We start from the raw sequence: 23,180 nt of genomic DNA, 5'->3' as shown, positions 1-23,180 counted from the left end.
GTATGATGGCCTATCATTAGTCATTCGTATTGTATAACGTCATTTTTATAGGCTCTATAAGTTTCTTCTCTCTCCATCGAATACAGAGTTCCTATATGCTAGTGTTACTTAAAGATTACTAATTATTTCTTTTACATTCTTTTATCTTACCATTGTTAAATGTTTATTTATCAGTATAAGCGAATGCGCCCCTTGCATCTAGGTTTTTTTAGAATGAAGAAAAAGCCTAAAAACACTCAAAGACCAAAAAAATGAAATAGCCCAAAACCACCCAAAGACCAATGTGGAGCTTCCCTTAAATGGAGAACTCAATAAGTTCAGAAGTTATTGAAATCTTAAGCTACAGACAAAATTAACCTGCTACTTCATATTAAAGGATACGTATATGTTGGGATCCAAAACGTCAAACATAATAATAATTATAAAATCTGAAAATCCGATAAACTTCAAATAATCGTACTTTTTTCTATCTCATAAGCCCGGACAAAAAAGCACGACAAAACTCTAAAATCTACGAGGATTTAACCATGCGGGCAACGGCTAGTGATATGCGTTTATGGTTTTCACAAAATCTCATGGGACCGTGTAATCCATCTCCCCCCTCCCCCTAGTTTTTCTTGTAATAAGGGGTTAAATGAGAGTAAGGGAGATTTTACAAAGATAATAATAAGAGCAAATTAGAGAGAGAGAGAGAGAGAGAGAGAGAGAGAGTGTAGTGTAATGAGAAAAAAGGAGAGAAGTGAAAGGTAGATAGAGTAGGAGAGAAAAAAAAGAGAGAGATTTCACATAAAATAATACCATCAACAGGTTAAAATAAAGAGTCAATATCTTGTAGTTACTCAACACATACACACACACACAAATAATAAACAATAGTTAGAGTATATAATATGAGAATACACCTCTGGTTAAATTTTGTTCTTGTTGTGGTTCTGAGCTGTGTTGTGAATGTAACCTGTGGCCTGCCCTTGCTCAGCCCCGCCGTTTTTGTGACAAGGAATTCCCCACATGGCCATCATCATCAGCTTGGAAAGCATCAGTTGGCAGCGTCCAAAGTGGATATTAGGCCCATATCAGGTAAAATTTTGCTAGATATTTAGGTAAAAATATGTCAAATACGATTGAAATATCTCTCAATAGGCATAAATATCAATGAATTAGTATGCTGAAATTATAATCAATAAGATTAAATATTTTGTTTTATTTGCATACTATTTGTGATATAATCTTTAATTATTTGCCTATTTTATTGGTTTAAAAGTTAGAGACTAAATAATGTTAATTTTGTTGGTTTCTAAGTTTTTTTTAATGTTTTTAAAAAGTATTTAAATACAAAATGGAACATTTTTGCTGTATCATTCCAATTTTTGCTGATCATGTTATTGAAATGTATGATTCATTTGCAATAATTTGTTGGGAAAATGAATATTTTTTTCTCAAAAATGCTGATTCAGAAAGTATGAATTGTACAACTGAACAGCAATAAAAAAATAATTTAAAGATTTTAACAACCTATAAATATTTTTTTAGCATTAGGGTAAGGGGGGGGAAATTTCGTTTTTTTTCGGTTTTTTTGAAAAAAAATGGGGTAAATATTAATATTTTCAAATGAAACCAAGACCAGTAGAAAGCTTACGGAAAGGACTATCAGGTCCTAAAAGGACATTATCCTAGGACTTTTAGAAGTTGGCCGAAATTGACCGCAAAAAAGTTACTGATATTTCCCCACCACCGGGGGAAATATCGGTAATTTTTTTCAACCTAAAAAAAATCGATGAAAAACGGCCAAACGGCCAGTCAAACATAAATAATCATAATTAGTATAGGTTATAGGGATTATCCACAAAAAGTTTCATAATGATCGGACTATTCCTTCTATGTTAAAAATGAATTTTTTTGAAAGACGCGAATTTTCGATTTTTTTTTTCGAAAATTTTTTTTTTAAAAACTTAAAATTAATATAAGAAAAAAATGTATTTTATTACTTTTTAGGCCTGATCCTAAAAAAGCTCACATTGAACTATAGATTTAGCCCAAAAAACATGAAAATTGATTAAAAATTGACCTCAAAAATTGAATTTGAAGCAAAAGTGTCATCTTTGCAAAAAATCTTGACTACATTTTAACCTTAAAAAATCGATGAAAAAAGGCCAAACGACCAAACAAGCGTAACAAATCATAATTAGTATAGGTGATTGGGATTAACCACAAAAAAATTCATAAAGATCGGACTATTCCTCCTATGTCAAAAATATTTTTTTTTTTCAAAGGACCAGAAATTTTGATTTTTTCTCGCAAAATTTTGATTCAAAAAATAAAATTAATTTTTTTTTTGTTTTTTATCTGTTCTATTCATTTTTAGGCCTAATTCTTAAAATGTCCATATGGAATAATAGATTTGACAAAAGAAAACATGAAAACATGACCTTAAAAGTTGAATTTTAATTTCTTTTGAAATTACCGATTTTTCCCCCGGCGCCAACTTTGGTCATTTTTGAAAAAAATATTAACCCGATTTTAAAGCTCTCAACGGATTTGGAAAAAGCGGGCAATTTCTAGTTCAAAAAATTTTTCAGATCAGCTTTGGTCTTACCAATTTTTGTGTAGGTCGATCTTTACACACCTACTAAAAAATTTTTGGAAAAAAAAAATTTTTCGTCCGACTTTGAGACCCAATAAGTACCCTTAATATTCATCTCACAAAAAATTTATTTTGTACTTTTTTGTAGGCAATTTAATAAGGAACAAATTTGCTTTTATGGTTTTTTCTGTCATTTGAAAAGAACATGGAGAAAAAGGTCATTTAATGAAGGTAGGTCGAAATTACCGAGAATAGCCCCTTACCGAAACTTCCCCCCCCCCTTACCCTATTTTTTTTTGTAAAATTTAAAGTAAATAAAAAAATAAAACTCATTAGACTATGTTTTATCTCATTGGCATCAAACATAAGGGTCAGAATATCTTTTAATTAAAACAAACTATCAAAACTGTTTAACTTAATATAAAGATAATATTTCCGCAAATAATGATAAAAATGTAATCTAAATATTAGTTATAGTATTATAGACAACTTTCCTGAAATATTAAAATGATTAGATGATTTTTACTTTAATATTCCTGAAAAATTGTCTGTAAATCGATGCTATATTTGATTTTTAAAAGCGAAGCTTTTCTATAATTAGGGTCGGTCCGTCCGTACGTCCGTCCGTAACGGATAGCTCTTTTCGTTAATTTAGGCATGTTAGAATTGTCCTATCGATTTCAAATTTTGTATGGTGATTCCTTTAATAGTTAGGTACGATTTTGAAAGCGTAGCAACTCTATAATCATCACCAAAATGTCCGTACGTCCATTTTCAACATGTTGATTTTTTACTTTTTTAACAACAAATTTTTATGTGATCTAATCATCCGATTGATCTGAATTTTGGTATATTGATTCCTGGGACAACAAAGTATAATGTAATAAGCAAAGCAACTCTATAATCAAGTCCTAAAAATGTAAGTATGTCCATAAACATTATCCTGAATCAAGCAGTTTTTCAACAAAATTTTCTTACAATTTTGCTTTGACTCCTATACATTTATATTATTATTATTCAGTTCTGACACTATACAAGTGTTAATGTCCGTTTGTCCTACCGTTTCAGTGCTTCGCTTTTATGGATGTTGTCATCCTTGTTTAAATATTGCTGAAAACCGGTTCTAATCCACCGGATATTAATCGATTTCAAAGCCAAAGTGGAAATATCATTAAATGTTTTAAACTTGTATGCTTTCAGAAATCTGGCCTTTCATCTAATTTTTGTTGTAGCTGTTTATAGTGCCCTAGAAAAATGGGGGAAGATGTTACTGCTTTTGGCCTACCTATTCTATTAAAGTCAGGAAATACCCAATACCCCATATCTTATCTAGGGGGTTTCTTTTCCCCTTCCCTTTCTCTTTCCCTCTACTATGACGTCAATATAATAGGTAGGCCAAAAGCTGTGACATCTATCCCCATTTTTCTAAGGCACTGAACACAAATACTCTTTAGTTGCAAAATTTGGATTTGAAACAATATACGTTATTCCTACTTTTTAATAATAAAATTAATCAAAGATTTACTTTCAGAAAAAGAAGAATTAATACTGGCAGAGAAGATGCTCCGCTGGGTTCACAGATTTGTACAAAGATTATCTCTCGACGAACAAATAACTCTACGCCGAGCTCCGCTAACCTCCAACCAACCCATCCCTGTCAAAAATTTCCAACCCTACAATTACGACGAGGATAGATCACAAGGGGACACTGATAGGTCACTAGGAGACAATGATTTTGATGACATTATGATGTATCCAAGTTTAACCACCGACCAACTGCAAGAACTTACAGACCAACATTACTTAAAAACAAAAAACGCGCAAAACGAACGGCAAATGAGCAAACGAGCAGATTTCAATGATATCAAAGAAATTAATAAAGACGACATCCCCACCGATGATTATATTGGTCAGCGGCGGACCAAGCGGAACCCTCGCTGCCTGCACACATGCCTTAAACGAGGACTCCTTCACCCTGCTCAATGCCACATGCTCTGCTAATAATGCCCAGTTTCATGCCAAAAGGATAAATCATGTTGGGGTTGTTATCCTTGTCTCCAGTATGGCCTCAAAACCTCGATTAATATCCGCTGGATTAGAACCGATTCTTGACCGTACTGAATAATCATGTATAGCATCGTATTTTAGACAATTTTCCACGAATATTGAATTGAAAATCATAAAATTTATACTAGTTTTGTTAGCCCGTGACTTTGGCCTCATGTAACTAACAAAACGGTTTTATTGTTATAATTTTTCATTTTAATATCCGCGGAAAGCTGTCTACAATACGAGACGATAAATAACTATTCCTGTATATTCAGTAATTATATAGAGGATTTTAAATGCCTCTGTGACATCGCATGCTCTTCTTTAGTCAAAGTGCTCCTAACTGTACACACAAAATATATTTCTACAATATCAACAAAAATTGTTTATGTTTATGGAGGGAGAGGACATTGGACGTTTATTACACTAGTCCCCCAAGGTTTCATAATAACGTTTTCTTGTTCGTTGGTTTAACAACTTTGGAGACGTATATTAAATTTTGATTGGTTGGTTCAATAAGTTTCGTGTTAACCACTAATTGTAATCTACAAAAAAGGGGTAATTTTTTGTGTCGCTATTGGGATAGACATCAATTTATCAGCCATTGTCTTATCCCTTTAGATTCCTTTCTGTCTACAGTATGGACAAATATCATTTATGTTTTTCTCTGAAATAAAAAGAAAAGTATCACCAGTAATACCATTTTAGAGGCAATATTAAACAAGCAAATAGCATTAACACAAAAAATAATGAATTTTTTTGACGGTAAAAGGGTAATACCCGTCGAAAATACCAAAATGATTAAAATTTTACATTCACACTCTTAGTTTAATACTACAGATTTTTTTCCGTTTTAAGCTGAAGAATTATTATTTTCAGTCCTCCAGTAAAAAATACTTTCATAAAATTATAGTTAAAATAAATATTATGAAGAAAAAAATTAATAATCTATACTTAATGATAATGTTCCAAAAAATAAATTAATCTGAAAAAGTTTGTGTACTATTTATGTGCTAATACAAGGTGAGTCATAAAATATTATAAAAAGACATTAAGCAAAAAGTACTTTTGAGTCTTAACGACTTGGAGGCGGTAGCCGAAGGAAACCACTCAGATACTAAAAAGTTTTAGTAGTATAACATATTAATAGGTTGTAAAATGAAGAAATAAATAACTTTTTTAAAAAATTAAAATAGGACATTTTATATGAAACACCCTATATATCGATGGAAAGTAGATCTAAAAAATGTTAATCTTAAAATTATCCGAGAATTACGGATAAAAACTGAATATCATATATGCTGTGATTTTTATTAATTTAACAATTTTTAGTATTAATAATCTTTATAAATGTTTATACTTAAATATTTTTTTTTTGTCACCAAAAAGAAATTTATTGTATTTTAATATGTAATTGATCTCCAAGATATATTGTAATATAATATACATATATCCTACGGCCGGTTAAAATTGTTTTTAAAAACCGGTTTTCCGGCCGTTAGATGAGAATATTTGTAATTTATGAGTTCCTATGTATTTGTAAATACTGATTGTTAAATATTTAGCTATTTTCACAATAAATATAAGATATAGAACACTCAAGTTTTTAAAAGCGAAGCTTTTCTATAATTAAGGTGCGTCCATCCGTACGTCTGTCCTTGCTCTTTTCGTTTATTTAATCATGTTCGAATAGTCCTGTCGATTTCAAACTTTGTATGATGATTCCTATAGTAGTTAGGTACGATTTAGAAACCGTAGCAAAATTGTTACCAGAAATATGTTACCCCTTTCCCCTCCCCCAAACAAAAAAGCTTAAACGTCCTTACGTCTATTTACTACATTCTGATTTTTTGACAATTACTTGTATGATATACTACATGTGATTTGTGAAATACTGATTCCTATTTTATGGATATTTTCATCCTTGTCCAAATGTAACAGGAATCACAACATCCATGCTGGCATTCAATATTGTAAATGATCTTTAGTGAATCAAAGGATAAGACAATTGACGCTAATTGGGTGTACATCACCAATTATGATAAATAAAGCTAAGTAGATATAAAATAGTTCGAAAAGTTAATATACATTAGTTTGTACAACATAATATGGATATTAATGGAACGCCCCCCCTCCCCCCATTAGTCAAGCATCTCATTAATTGTCATGTTAAATACTGAAGGCCATTCCTGAATCAATCAATTTTAAAGGTCGAGGACATTTTTAAAAGTTATATATCTATTTCTAAGACATATCTAATGGTTTTAATCAATTACATACCTATTTATTTTTATTTACAATTTAACAGAAAGGGGTGACAAAATTGAATGAATGAAAAACAAAAACTATCTTTTTTTCTTCAAAACTTAGATTCAAAACTCAGGGGTCAAAATTAGAATTCATGATGCATATGAAAATTAACTCCGAACTTAAAACCCCAATAGTAGAAGAAAAAAATTTTTTGTACAGACTACATCAATATGTTAACCCTTAACGGTCGAGGGGGGGGGTTTAACGCCCCCCCCCCCCCCCATCTGGTTTTTCCTATCTCATTTTCTGTGCGTGAAAGATAAAGAGCCCAAACTGCGTGACTTTTTAAGTTTGGGTATGACACTTAACTGAGAGTTGGAATTTTTTGAATATCTCCATCCTGGCGGGCACAGGATGCCAGCAAACCTGGCAGGGTCATCCAGGTAAAGAGCACAAATATTTTTTTGACTAAAACAAAGCATTTTATCATCCCAAAATACTAAAATATCCTCTAGTAGTACATCCTTATATGAAATACAGGTGTTCAAGTCACTTTCAGGTTCCAGGTATGATCCTGCTGGTCCTGATCCTCGAGGTCTTCAGAAATCTTTAAAAGGCTCCTGTGGCCGCAATTTTTGACTTAGAGACTTCAAATTTTAAACTTAAGCTTTTCTTACATGTCTACATAACGTATTAAAATTTCATAAAGATCCGCCGCCGTTTTCCCGCCGACCGCCGACTGCGGCGGCTGGCAGCTGCCAAGTACAGCTGCGGCCGCGGAAATTTATATTTTGATATTTCTAATGTAAAATTTACATAAAGATAAACATTTTCTGGAAAAAATTGTTCTTCTAGCGTCAAGGTGCGGCAAAGGGCCCGACTGTAAAGAGTTAATAACACAGCTGTTTAACAGTACAACGTTTCTATTATTTTGTTTAATTAGATCTAATTGATAATTAAGAAAAAGTGTATATTTTTTGTGAGATAATGTATCTTACAATTAATTATAAAAGATTTTTCCCATAAAAAAAAACTGTGTTTTCCAAGGAGGGGAGGAGACATTGGACTGTAAATTGCAAAGGTACCCAAAGTTTTACAACAAAGTTTTTTAGTTGGGTCAAAATTTTGTGCACTTTTACTGAATTTTCATTGGTTAGTGGGAAACTAGAAGTATCGAAATTTTAATCTACAAGGGCTGATCATTAGAGATGTACATTATTTTTTCTTCCATTGTCTTATCCTTAAGATCCCTGGTATTTTTCAGTTTTGTAAGGATCCTAAATCTTTCAAGAGAATCTAATCTGAATATTAAGGACCCAAGGGCATCATCTAAAATGTTTTAATAAGAACAATCATGTCAATAAGTAGCGAAGCATTAACAAACTAAGTAACATTTTCAAAAGCAATCTTTTAAGTAAGACATAAAACAACAAGGATGACAACATCCCTAACAGCGAAGCTCTGAAACGATTATTACTTGATGTTAAGTTTTCATTAGGGTTGGGCCGGATACTTTTTTGGCCGGATACCGGATACCGGATATCCGGCTGATTTCAAATGCCGGATATCCGGTAACCGGCCGGATATCCGGCCAACGCCGGATATCCGGCAAATATCCGGTTATCCGGCCAAATTGCCGGATATCCGGCTGGATAACCGGCCAAATTACCAGATATTAAAGTAGTAAAAAAAAATTTCTTCAGAAATCTTATATAAATTTACATAAAGTTAAACTTATTCAGAAAAAATGTTCTTCTAGCTTCAATAATAAGAAAATTATAGCCATTTAAGATTTTAAAAAGCAGAGATTTTTGGTGTAAAGTATAAAAAATTATAGAGCCGGATATCCGGCCGGATATTGAAAATGGCCGGTTAACCGGCCGGATATCTGGCCCAACCCTAGTTTTCATACAAAGAAAAAAATTGAGAGAATATTTAAACACTCCAAGAAATTCGTGGAAAATTTTCTGTAAGACGATGATGTACATGATTTTTCAGTATGGCTGAGAACCTGTTCTAATCCTGCTGATATAAATGAATTTCAAAGCCATACTAGAATAGTTATTTCTCGCATCGTATTATAAACACCTTTCCGCGGATATAGAATGTACATTGTACAATTATAAGGTTAACACCAGATTATTTTAGCCCCGTACTGCCAAAGGCACGGGCTAAAAAAATTGGTTTTAATCTTATGATTGTATATTTTTATATTCTTAGAAAGCTGGATATAATACGATGCTAGACATAGTTTTTTCGCATGGATGAGAACCGGTTCCTATCCACCGGATTCGAATGAATACGAGAAAATTAAACTATTCACTGGTACGGAAATAAATGTTTATTCCTTTTGCATTTTTGGAGAAATTTACTAATAAATTTAACCTTTTATTTATATTACCAAGGTTAACAAATAACATTTATATATTAACAATTATGATTAAATCCATGGACAACAAAGCTGCATAAACTATTTGAATGACCAATTATTTATTACTAGCAACAACGCTTCTAGAGGCCTTTAGGTACAATTGAGGGAGACCCCCTTCCCAATTTAAATATTAGAAAAAGAAGAAAAAAATAAAAAAATAATTTCTGCTGGCAATTTCGCTGAGGAGGGTGGTGGTATTCTCCACAAAAATAGTTATAAACCTTCCAAGGACCTATGAGAAGCTACATTGTAACGGAGAACCAAATCGGTTCAATGGTTAGCAAGATCCTTAGGTACAAACAGATAGACTGATAGATATCCTTTTACTTTTATATGATAACTAGCGGCTTCGCCCCTAGCCTCTAGGGGCTTTGCCCCAAGAGTTTTGATCAAACCAATTTTCTTCTACAAAACATAAAGGACCAAGGAAACCTTAAGCAAAAAAAAAAAAAAAAAAAAAAAAAAAAAAAAAAGGAAAAAAAAGGGGAAAAAAAGAAAAAAAAAAGAAAAAAAAAGAAAAAAAAAGAAAAAAAAAAGAAGAAAAAAAAAAAAAAGATAAAAAAAGAAGAAAAAAAAATGGAGGGGTGTTTTTTTTTGTTTTTTGGGGGGTTGGGGGTGTCCCACCCTCCAAGAAAATAGCTTAAAACCACCACAGGACCAATAGGTATATACCCTAAAGAGTAGAATCCGATCGGTTCAGTGGTTACCGAGATCTTAAGCTTCAGACGGACGGACAGACAGACAGACAGACAGACGGACGGACGGACAGACATCAAGCTACTTTGTATTATAGATGAAGGAAAGGTAAAGAAATACCAATTACTTAATGAACCTCTTCAAGAAAAAAAACCTATTTGTAGAGTAAATTTACATCTAAAATGTTTAAGGTTATTATGAGGGTTCGTAGGAAGTGGTATATTTTGGATGAAATGAATAAGATTCTCTTTCAAATGTAAAACCATCGCACTTCCTAGTTATATTTCCTGAATGAATGAAAACATGTTCTTCGTATTAACATAGTTTTTTCTAATATTTTAAATCATAGATTTACTATAGTTAGGATAGATCTGTCATTCCTTAAAGAAAAAATTTGTTGAAAAATATTATTAAATTAATCTTTTATATATAATATATATATATATATATTGTTCGTATTCTTAAATTATTAGTTTTGAAAAAAGCACTAGAGACCTCTATAAGGACGGACGGACGGACTTGAAAAGTTTCAATATCCAGAATAATAATATTGTCGTGGATTGGTTGTTTGTCTTTGATCTGCCTATCTAAGTATACAAAAATATTTGTTTTACATTGATTGATTGACTCTAGGGGCGTGGTGACGCTTCGGGTACAAGTCCTCTCCACGTCACCTTTTTACATACTCTGCATTTTGAATTGAATGTTACGCGCTCAATCGCGCTAAGGTTTCAACACCTAACCCTTTGATTGCACGACCTTTGTGCATTGTATTAAGTGGCGCCTGTTTCGGGCCAAGGCATTCGCCCTACTGTAACTACTGTTAATATTTATGTCGCGCATCTGACATAGCAGCAGTAGGAACCATTTTAAACTTTATTTTTAGTTATGACGCGGTGTCAGACCGAGATTCGAACCTATCGCTTTCCCGACGACGAGCGGATGCGCTACGTGTTGAGCCATGGTCGCGGGTTATTTGTTTTACATGCTGGGAATATAAAGTGTGTTACCTTTTTTATGTTTTATTATTATTTGGCCACAACTTGGTCAAAAATGCTCACAAATCAGACCTTGATCGAAGGGACTTTAATGGTTTCTTTACAAGCCCATTCAATCAGTTTTAAGATATCTTTATATTTCAAGAAAAATTTATGAAAATACTAAAATAAGGCAAATTCTGGTGTTACCTTTTATATGCACAGATACCATAAAATCAACAGAAAAAATACTTATTTTTACTTTTCTCTCATTTTTAAAGTTTCTATTAAATTAAAGATTCTATTAAATTGGCTATTCTTGAAGGGATTTATGCATTGATTACACTGAAACATAATTATATTGGGTAGAAATTAATGTAATTCAAAGAAAAATAATTTGGAAAATAAGAAATTCAACCTCTATCACTTCATAGGACAGCTGCCAACCTCCAGTTGACAGGATGTAGTTAAATACTTATAAGCAATAATTATTAGCCCAAAAAGTAAAACAAAAAGTTTTTTAATATAGTAAAAAAATGATAATCTAAATCTTAATTTTGGGGATGATGATCTTAAAGATGCTCTTGGTCATGATGAACCAGATGGTATCCAAATACATGAGCTTTTTAATTACTTATCTATTAAATTATGGTCCCATTTTTGTATTTGTAGCATTCTCCAATCAAGAGAAATCCGAAAACATACAATCATGGTTTCAAATTCTCCAATTCATAAGTTAACTACAGTAGTTTTTAAAAGATGCTTATATTTCTTGTTACAACTTTTAATTGGAGGCTGCTACAAATACAAAAATCAGACCATAGTTCAATAGAAGAGTTGTCATAACGCTCATGTACTTGGATACCATCTGGGTCATCATCACCACCAGTAAGAGCGTCCTTCAGATCATCATCCCAAAAATTAAGATTTAGATTATCATTTTCTTACCATATTAAAAAACTTATTGTTTTACTTTTAGGGCTAAATATTATTGCTAACACAAGTATTAAACTACATCCTGTCAACTTGAGGTTAGCAGCTGTTCTCTGAAGTGATAGAGGTCGAATTTCTTATTTTCAAAATTTTCTTTCTTAGAAATACATTAATTTCTACCCAATATTATGTTGCAGTATAATCAATGCATAAATCCCTTCAAGAATAGCCAATTTGATAGAATCAAACTTTAAAAATGAGGGAAAAGTAAAAATAAGTATTTTTTCTGTTGATTTTATGGTATCTGTGCATATAAAAGGTAACACCAGAATTTGCCTTTTTATGGTATTTTCATCAATTTTCCTTGAAATATAAAGATATCTTAGAACTGATTTATTGGGCTTGTAAGGGAACCATTTGAGTATCTTCGGTCGAAAAATGTCTGATTTGTTAGCATTTTTGACCAAGTTGTGGCAAAATAATAATGTAACATATAAAAAGGTAACACACTTTAAATCCAGGTCTCAATTAAAAAATCTTTCGAAGTAATGTTAACAAACCTGTGGCATAACTGTAAATAACAGGGTGCCTGCTTGCTCTCTTCTCTAGATGATTTATTTAATTTGAAAAGTTTTAAAATTGGAAATAATAATCTTATCTAGGATTTGTTGCTTATCGTTTGGCAAGTAAAGCTATGTGTATCAAATTATTTGCTATCAATGTCAACGAAAGGAAGTAGTTATAATGTCGTTTAAATGTTATATAATGTCGACCAAGGCCATTTTTTAATTAAGCCGTAGTGTCGAACTAAAAATTGTCTCTATGTCGATAATTTGTCAGCTATGACCACTTTATACAGTGTGTTTGTATGGGGACTTTTTTTGACAGCAATTATACCCCACTTATAGTTATTAGAATTTAATGTTAAATGCCTTTTATTCATTTTTAAGACAATTAAAAAACAACAAAACACACTGTATTATAGTAATATAGCCTACATATACCATTGACATTGTATATCGATATAATTTCAATGGCGATATAACATTTTTGACAAGGGTCTTTAGTTCTAGCTCAGTTTTGCCAAATGATTTACCTTTTTAAATGTCGTCATACTCTCTATGTAATCAAAATTTGTAATACATAAGGTTATATTTTAATATACCTAATATGATTGTTTTTTGTCCGTAGCCTTAGATTTCAACTATTGAACCTATTTGGATGGATCTAGACTGTTTTATTTTTTCAATTACAGTCGTGAAATGGTTTTGGTTGGCTATAAATTCGTTGATTTAATGGATTAACATAAAGGATGAATGCATTCATAAAATAAATGAGACAGACAAACGAACATGGCCAAACATAGAGTGGCCAAACTTAAAAAAAACAATATTAAGTTTCGAAATCTGAGCAAATATTTCGTTGATTAGCCAAAATTCAGGATATTTGGTATTGACGTCCAACATTTTTTACTTCTTTCTTCGTTTACTGCATGCTCACAGGTCTCCTTAACAAAACCTTAGATTTAAAAAAAATCTCCAAAGAAACGGACAACGGGGCCTTCAAATAGGGTACAGTGGTGGTCAGAATCCGTTGGAGATTAAATCTTAGCTGCTCCTTCTTGCCAGATATTGCAATTTGAAGTTTTGTGGTAAAAATGCCTAAAATTACAAGAATTCCAAGGATATATGCAAAAAGTGAACACCTTAATTCATCAAATAAAAAGGGTGAGTTTAACATTTGAGGAGTTTAGATATCTCTTCATATGTAAACTACACACTTCTCATTTAGAACAATTTTTACTACTATAAGTGATGTTTTTAACTCCAATAAGAGTAACAAATAAGGTGCTATAAGTTTAAAGAGGTTTTCCCAATTTACAACTTGATCCTAAAGGCTGTTACCCTAGAACCAGTAGGAAAAACTTCAGTTTAAGTTTACATATGGCCCAAGTTACTTTTAGTAATTCTGCCCCCCCCCCCCCATACTCTCACAACCTACAAACTTTAGGGTTGGAGGGGGGGGGGCCGGGGGGGGGGGAGCATAGTAATACTATTATGTGTTTCTCAAAAACTAATTGAAGTATAGTGGGAAAATTTTTATGTGAGGTTTTTAGGCCAAAATTTTGTAGAAATTATGTTTACCACCTTCTCCCCTCCTTGTCCTAACATAATTGGGTGGGGGGGGGGGATGTTGGCAGAATATCATTCCAAACTTAAGAAACTATTAGAGATTTATATAAGCTTTTGGATTTGTATTGTTGTGGGACCCAAAGCACTTTTACAAATATTGCTGACCTCTTCCCCTCCCCTCATAAATCAAAAACATAACATTTTGTAAAGAGAGAAAGGGGGGGGGGATTGCAGTTGAAAGGGCAATACTATGGTGTGTTACTAAGAAACCACTAGAATTATAGCAGCAAAGCAAACCTTTAAGATATGCTTTGGTAAGTTAAAAGTAACTTTTACGCTGAAACCTCCCTCCAACCTCCCTTTCCCTCCCTATTGCTTTACAATCTTGCCCCCCCCCCCCCCATTCCTCCTATTAAGTAATAGAAGGGAGTACAGCAATACCCTTGTGATTTACTTTGAGATTACTTAAGATGTAGAGGGCTTTTGGATTTAAACTTTAGTAGGTCCATAATTACTTCATACTTGAACAAATATTGCTGACCTTTCCCCAACCTGAACCAACCCAATCCAGAAAAATTATATTGCTGCTCAATTTCCTCTACCCCCATAAAAAAATATTGAAATATTGATTGCCCTCCCCCTACAGGTACCCTCCTTACAACCTCACCACCTGTGTTTTACTAAGGAACCACTAAAGCAATAAGAAGCAAACTTTGGAATAAAGCTTTTAGATTTCCAAATTGCTTTATATGTATTACCTTTTCAATGTTTGGGGAAGGAGCAATGGGTTGACAATATTTCTTTTCCAATAGGTTGGATGAGATTATGCAGCAAAATAAGTGTATTAGATTGGGAGGGTTGTAGTTGGAATAGATATTTATAAAAGTAAATATGGGCCTATATAAGTTAAAATATTAACTCTGAATATCTCCAGAGGTTTCTAAATAATATACAATATTATTTACCTATGCCACTAGCCACTATTACCAACAGATGGAGGGAGGGGTGGGGGGGGGATTCAGCAATATTTGTAAAAGTAACAAGTATCCTGAAAAGCTTAAATCCAAAATTCAGTGATTTCAAAGTAACACAAGAGTATTTGATATTCTCTTATTAGAATCTTTTTTTCAATTTTGTTTGTTGTTTGTTGTTGTTGGGGGGGGGGGGTGTACTGAATTTTCAAAATTGAAAAAAAATTTCTAAGAGGATATTACCGAGTATTTTCCATTGGGGAGGGGGTTGGGAGCAGCAATATTTGTAAGAGATTTTGATGCCTACTAAAGTTTAAGTACTAAAGCTTATATATTTCTCTAATGATATCTAAAGAACTCAACTGCCTCTTCACCGCCATCTAATTAGATTTCATTAGGAGGGGGGGGGGGGGAAGGGGTAGTCAACAATATTTCCAGAAACTTTGGGCCTCAGAATCTTACATATAATTTTTCTCAAAATACTTCAAGTAGTTTTGAGTAAAACATAATACTATTACTTTGCCCATCCTCTTCCACTTAAAATTTATGGGTTGCAAGGGGGGGTTGAAGAAGGGGGAGGGGTGTTGAGAGTATTTTAAAAATTTACTTAAGCTATATGTAAACTTGGATTGAAAATATCTCTACTGGTTACAGGGTAACAGCATCTAGCTTAAAGTTGTAAACTGGACAATGTACCTTTTTCATTAAATAATTTCTTTCAAGTATTAAAATTTTCTAAATGGGGAGGGACTGTGTCGTTTACATATGCAGAGACATATAAACTCCTCAAATGTTAAACTCACCCTTTTTATTTGATGAATTAAGGTTTTCACTTATGCATATATCCTTGGAATTCTTGTAATTTTAGGCATTTTTACCACAAAACTTCAAATTGCAATATCTGGCAAGAAGGAGCAGCTAAGATTTAATCTCCAACGGATTCTGACCACCACTGTACCCTATTTGAAGGCCCCGTTGTCCGTTTCTTTAGAGATTTTTTTAATCTAAGGTTTTGTTAAGGAGACCTGTGTGCTACCTGTTCAACCTTTGAATCATCAATCAAAAAATCAAGATAATACATTACATTAAAAAGTAAAAAACCATTTACCAATATACATCCTTGTCTCACTCCTGTTGTTATATTGAAATTGTCTGATAACTTATTGTTGTCTAGTGCAATAAAGCATTCGTAGTTTTCATAAAAGGTTTTGATCAGTCTAACAAGTTTATCAGGTATACCATAGCTTCTAACGATCTTCCATAAGGAGTCCCTATGAATGCTGTCAAATGCCTTGGAGAAATCTATAAAGTTTATAAATACTGGTACATTCCACTCCAAACTTTGTTCAATAGTATAACTTATAAAATTAATTTTCCAAATTGGCACTTTTTAACAGTAAAATTTAAACTTATCTGTTATTATAGGGCTTTGATGATGATATAGAATTAATTTCAAATAATTCAGAGAGTGCATTTGAAAACTTTTCTAATGTTATCAATGAAAACTTTGAAAAATTTTCCCTTTTAAAACTTTAAAACCCAACAAAAGAGTTATCCCCCAAAATCCCTGGATGTCATCAGCTTTACTAAACCTAAGAAAGAAAAAAGAAATGTTATTAAGACAAAAATTTATAGATAAAACCGTTGATAGCAATAGATCATTGCAAATGATATTTATAAATCTGCAGTTAGGAAAGCCAAAAAAGAGTATTTTTTTCTAAATTCAATGAATTTTCATCTAACATGAAAAAAACTTGGTCTACAATTAATCAACTTACTAACAAGAATAAAAAACGCATTTTATCCCAAATATTTTTTCTGATGATAAAACTTTAAAGATATTTGTAAAGGTTTTAACAATTATTTTATTAATGTTAGTCCCAGTCTAGCAGATGAAATTCCATTTTGCGAAAATGATTTTAATGACTACCTTTTGTCTTTCAAAAAATCAACCCTCAAATAATTGTTTCTACTCTCAATAAACTAAAACCTAAACTAAGTTGTGGACCTGACAATATTTCTACTAAACTTTTAAAAGAAATTATGCCAAGTATTATAGATCCTGTTGTTCATCTATTTAATCTTTCATTTAAACATGGCTTTGTTCTAAACAATTAGTAGATTGATTTAACCATTATTAATAGTTATAAGTTTTAACAACTTGGTCAAAATATTTATAATTAGTATTAATTTAAAAGTAGGTGTATTTCTGTCATCAAAACTGTGAATTTGACAGCATACTTGAATTTCAAGGGTGTGAACTTGACAGTAAAACTGTGTTTATGACAGCGGAAATGTGTAATTTTGACAGTGGATAAAAAAATATTGCCAAAAATACAGCTAAAAACGAAATTGACAAAAACACACCCAATATTTGTCAAAAACACAGTGGCTGTACTTTTGCTAGTGGTAAAAGTGGCAGCACCCCTAATCTAAGGGTTTTTAAAAATACATTTTACATACTCTCTAAAATTGTACCTAACTACTTCAGGAATCATCATGTAAAGTTTGAAATCGATAAACAAAATTTTAACATGCCATAATATGATACGGTATACTCTAAATGTACATTCATTGCTTAAAAATCGTTTAAAGAATTTATTTTATTTATTTCCGTGCGCTTTTCTCTGATATCTCCGTTGTTCAATTTATCCGCTGCTTATTTTATAAATTATGTAGAGGTCAGACAACGGAGGCTTTTTCATTGCAGCAATTGTTTAATTATCATTTTAGCAGAATAAAAGTCAACTAATTCACAAAAGCTATTGATGTATCCATTTTTAAATATTTATATACCAAAACTTTTTGAGGTAAAAAAACGAAACTAAACTTATCACTTTTTTTGTATACCAGTGGTTTCGTCCCTAGCATCGAGGGATTTTCCCCTACAAATTTAGAAAATATAAAAGTATTTTTTTGAGGGTGGGGTTTTCCTTCCCACCCTCTCTTACCCCCAACAAATTAGCTTCAAACGACCACAGGACCAGTATCATTTATTTCCTGTAGAGCAAGACCAATCGGAACACCGGTTACTGAGATCTTAACCTTCAGACGGACGGACGAACAGACATCATTCTACTTTGTATTATAGATAATTCTACTTTTCTTATTTTATTTCAAATTTTGACAGTATTGTGAAAGCACCATTGATATGTGTAAATAAGAGAGAACATATTACTACTAGGAGCTACGAGGGCAAATAAAAATAACAAAATTGGATGAGAATAAAATTATAGAAATGGGATTAGAAAATTAAGGCGGGGGGAAATTCTTGATACAGGAAGGGAAGACTAGTTAAAGATACCACAACATGCTTTAATATAAAAGAGACATTTTGTTATATCATAAAAAAGGACGTTCAAGTTTTTTTTTTGGGGGGGGGATATCAAAACTAAAAATTTCCTCCAAAAACCTTTAAGGGTGCCTAGCCACCCCACAATTTTGTTATAAACCTAATATAGTTCTAAAAGTTTTTGTAGTATATTGAAAAAAATTGTAGGGGGGAGGGGGATATCCAATTATATAAAGTAGTAAGTTTTTTTGTCTGAAGCTAAAGACCTTGAAAATTGTGGGTCTTCTTCAATTGTACTATTCAGGTAAGCTTTTTAGATATCCTATGCTGGTTTTAAGCTATTTCCTGGCATACCTCACCCTCCCCAAGAATGTTTTGACCCTCCTGCAAAGTTCACCATTTATTTTATATCTTAATTAAACTAAAATATTTCCAAAAGACATAACATTTTTGTTGTACAAGGTACTGGGAGACCTAGTTCAATGACAAGTAATAAAATTGTTTGAAATTCCCAAAAATCTTGATTTCATAAAAGCAAAGCGTGATATAGAGAAGATGAGATATAATGGTCAGAGAAAAATTACAAGTATGATATCTAACTGCTCCCTGCCACCACAACCAGGGGAACAATGAATATCTCACCCCTTCACCTCTTAGGACCATAATATTTTGGTGCATATAAGAAGATAAATTGTAAACATATTGTGTCAGTCCTTGGTGAAGGATTGTAGAGGATGGTTCAGTGGTTGATACCTTGTCATGTCACCTGGATAGCTTGCATCTCCTGTTGTATCATCCTGCCAGCTCAGGCTAGATTTACCCCAGGTATACCTTTTAAACTAATCATTTCACCAATAAATGTAATTAGTACATATATAAAATACAGATAACTACCTGGATCTAGTGTTGAGAAACTTTTAAGTCTGCTAGTAAATTGCTTTCTGATTCTTTTATAGTTACTTGGCTGTATGTATATTTGTGACGCTATTGGCTGATATTCAAAGACCCCATTGAACGTCGGCACAGGGACACAGGGTGAGGACATACGGCTATTTAACCCAACGATTCTTTTAATTTAACATTTTACTGATTGTTTAATTGTTAAATGAAATAAAGTTTAAATACAATTAGTATTTTGCTTTGTAATACTAGTGGCTGCGCTCCTAGCATCTGTATTTGATGGAGAAGACAAAAAAGTAAAATAGCCTAAAATTAAACTTAAATATAAAAATAAAATAGCCTAAACCTATTTATGGACCTATAATAAGCTTCCATAAAAATGGAATACTCAATCAGTAAGCTACATACAAAATAAACGTACTACTTTTAATAATACTAGCGGCTTCGCCCCTAGCCTTTTGGGGGAGAGATTTTTTTTGGGGGGGTAGGGGGTAGTCGACCCCACTTTTTAATTTCTAGTTTTAAAAAGAAAAAAAAATTGTTAGGTGGGGGGGGGGGTATTTTTCATTTTTGGGGGGGTTGGGGGTGTTCCACCCCCCCAAGAAAATAGCTTAAAATCATCAAAGGAGCAATAGGTATATTCCCTGAAGAGTAGAGCCCAATCGGTTCAGTGGTTACTGAGATCTTAAGCTTCAGACAGACAGACAGACTACTACTTTATATTATAGACTAGCGGCTTCGCCCATAGCCTCTAGGGGCGAAGCCCCAAGAGGTGATAAAAAAATTTTTTTTGGCGAAATACGTAAAAGGACCAAGGAAATCATCTACAAAAAAAAATGGGGGGGGGATTTTTTGTTTTTGGGGAGGTTAGGGTTGTCCCACCCCCCAAGAAAATAGCCTAAAACCACCACAGGACCAGTAGGTATATTCCCTGAAGAGTAGAATTCGATTGGTTCAGTGGTTACCGAGATCTTAAGGGACGGACGGACAGACATCGTTCTACTTTGTATTATAGATAGAGTTCATTAAACAAGTTATTCTTATTTGATAAATAAAATTAACTTTAATTTAGGTCTCTCTTCATTTGTTAATTATGGTTCAACTGTTGAGAGTGAGGGTGACAGACAATATTATGGTCCATCTTGGGGGAAATTCCTATCCAAAATACCTATCAAATATCTTACAGGTAGGAAATACAAATTTTGTGCAGGTGAATAAATAGTTATTTATAGCATCGTATTATTATTAGCTTTCCGCGGGTATTAAAATAAAAAGTTATAATTTAATATTAAAACTAGTTTTGTTAGCCACAAGGGGCAGCAGGCCTGGATTAGCAAAACTGTTATTATTTTTTTTATAATTTTTATTGTCTGTACGTGATACGACGATGCATTATAGGATTTTTTAATATGGCTAAGAACCGGTTTTCATCTAGCGGATATTTATTGGTTTCGAAGCCATTCTGGAAAAAAAACTTTTTCTACATTTTGGGTCTACTATTGATACAAATCAGAATCATCCTATCAATTTCAAACTTCGCTGAAAGTTTTATTTTTAACAAATAGGTACTAACATTACCACAAGTTCTGTTCATTTCGAAAAATGATATTTTTTACAATTTTTCTCGTATTCATTCGAATCTGGTGGATAGGAACCGGTTCTCATCCATACGAAAAAACTATGTCTAGCGTCGTATTATATCCAGCTTTCTACGAATATAAAAATGTAAAATCATAAGATTAAAACCAGTTTTTTTAGCCAGTGCCTTCGGCACCTCGGGGCTAAAAAAACTAGTTTTAATCTCATAATTGTAAATTCTATATCCAAGGAAAGCTGTTTATAATACGATGCGAGAAATAACTATTACACCTATGTTTTTACATGATAAGCATATCAACAAATGATTCCTGAGATGATCAAAACAATTTAATAATCAAGTCATATTGGCTTCAAACAAATTTAAGATCGAAGTTTTGTTTAGTCTTCATTCATATTATGATACCCTATAATTTAATGAGCTTTGTTTGGATGGAGGTTACAATCCTTGTTTATTTAATTTTTGTACCTTTCATGTCAAGTATTAATAATAACCTTAATAATTTAATAAAAATTAATTAAATTTCTGATTAGTTTTATAATTTATTTAGAGGAATACAAAGAGTTATCAAAAAGACCAGAAGTGGTTGATTTGCCTCCAGAGCAATCATTGCAATATCCTGATGAAGAAAAAACTCTTGGAGCAAGGCTTAAACCTATGGGAAAGGTATTCTAATTTTTATTAGCACAGCTTCTTAGGAGTTGGGTATTTTCTATAGTCCTTCAAAGGCTAATCTTTATTAAAGGCATTTGAAATACATTCTAACTACAGTACTTTTTCCAGGGATCTAAAGGGATAAGACAATGACCAATAAATTGATGTAAATTCCCAATGAAGAAACACAAAATACCCTCTTTTGTTGATTGAAATTAATGGTTGAAAGGTTTGGACAGTACTCAACTTAAAGAATCAACTAATCAAAATCTATTAAAAGTTCTTAAAGTTATCTGGCTTACGAATAAGAAAATATTATAAAAAACTTTGGGGACTAGTATAAATATCAGAACATTTTCCCCTTTTTTTCAAGTTTTTCTCTCTTAAATTTCTAATTAGCTTTTAATTTAAGGTTAACTATTTCAATAAGAGAACTCCCAATCAATACCTTGATGTTCAACTCCAGCTGATGCCTGACCGCGTGCTACAAATATTTCGCGCCAGATTGGCAGATTATATCAAACAGAAAAATGCGCAAAAACTAAAGAACAACGACGACAATCAAAGCAAAGACAGCAAATGCGCGGAAAAGAAAACAACAACCAGAACAAAACGAAATCCGCGGTGTTTGCGCACATGTTTAACTATTGAAAAACTAAATCCTATGCAATGCCATCATTTATGTTAGTAAATGAATTTAATGATTCTAAATCAAATGATTAAAAAGGCTGGAACTTTTGATTAAACTATAGGATTATCTGTATCTTGTACGTTTAATGGTAAAATGTTGCTAAAAGGTGTCTAGAAGCCAAATGCTAAGTTTAAGAAAACATTAGGAAAAAACGTTTTTATACCAGTTATAACAACTTTTTAACGTTATACATTCAGCCATTTAGATACCATCAAAGTTTTAAGTGCTTCAAATTCATCATAATCTTTCCATGTACTAGATCTGATTTTCTTTTGTTTAAAAAATAATCTTCAGAAATGTAAATTCCATCTAAAAAAAATTAAATATTACACAATAAACATCCTAAACTCTATATATTATATACCTATGCAAATTTTTTAACCATTGATTAGCCTAATCAGATTGTTACTAAATTAATGTATTTTGAGGCTGTTGTTAATTGTAAACATTTGTAATTTTGCAGTTGAACAATTTTAAGTCATTAGTATTATGAAACTAACGTTTGTTATAATTAGTATGTTAAAGTTTTAAGGTGTATTTATCTGTGCAAAAAAATTAATTAATCTAACACATTAAAAAATTCTATTCGTACTGAATTATGGATTTAATCTATGTAATTATCGAGCCCTATAATGAAGAATATTTATATTGTATTCAAGATAAATAAATACATTATTTTGTTAAAGCTGTTTATTTACTAACATTTTTTGTAATGAAACCCAAAAACGTTTTAAATCAGACAAAAAATTTAACAAAGAAAATACTATTTACTATGCTAGAGTAGCTTTAGGTTGCTCTTAATTTTGTTTTTTATTAACATTTTCTGAAAGATCTATTTAAATAATGTTTTTCTCTAAGAGACCACAAATTTTATGTTTGAAACTCAATACTAAATTATAAAATATCTTTTAAAGGATTTTGGTAGATTGGAATTAGAAGGAAGTCCAGCAAACCAAGGGATCTTGATGGATAAGACAACGTATGGTCAATTGATGATAGAAAAAATTTAACTTCTATAGATAGTAA

At 32.1% G+C, this 23,180-nt stretch overlaps 2 protein-coding genes across 2 annotated transcripts; both read left to right on the top strand.

The window, feature by feature from the left end:
• The first annotated feature begins 810 nt into the window (after positions 1-810).
• LOC145322508 (uncharacterized) lies at positions 811-6,227 on the top strand. Its single transcript, XM_080164545.1, has 2 exons — positions 811-1,077; positions 4,113-6,227. The coding sequence occupies exons 1-2, from the start codon at positions 891-893 to the stop codon at positions 4,580-4,582; spliced, it is 657 nt and encodes a 218-aa protein (XP_080020671.1). The 5' UTR covers positions 811-890; the 3' UTR covers positions 4,583-6,227.
• Positions 6,228-18,899: 12,672 nt separating this feature from the next.
• LOC145322506 (uncharacterized) lies at positions 18,900-22,847 on the top strand. Its single transcript, XM_080164540.1, has 4 exons — positions 18,900-19,137; positions 20,285-20,398; positions 21,360-21,475; positions 21,876-22,847. The coding sequence occupies exons 1-4, from the start codon at positions 19,047-19,049 to the stop codon at positions 22,149-22,151; spliced, it is 597 nt and encodes a 198-aa protein (XP_080020666.1). The 5' UTR covers positions 18,900-19,046; the 3' UTR covers positions 22,152-22,847.
• Positions 22,848-23,180: the final 333 nt, after the last annotated feature.

Source organism: Acartia tonsa, chromosome 6 (assembly GCF_053477335.1).
Source record: "Acartia tonsa isolate MP-2025a chromosome 6, ASM5347733v1, whole genome shotgun sequence".
Taxonomy (NCBI): Eukaryota; Metazoa; Arthropoda; class Copepoda; order Calanoida; family Acartiidae; genus Acartia; species Acartia tonsa.
This window is presented reverse-complemented; position numbering and strand designations above follow the sequence as displayed.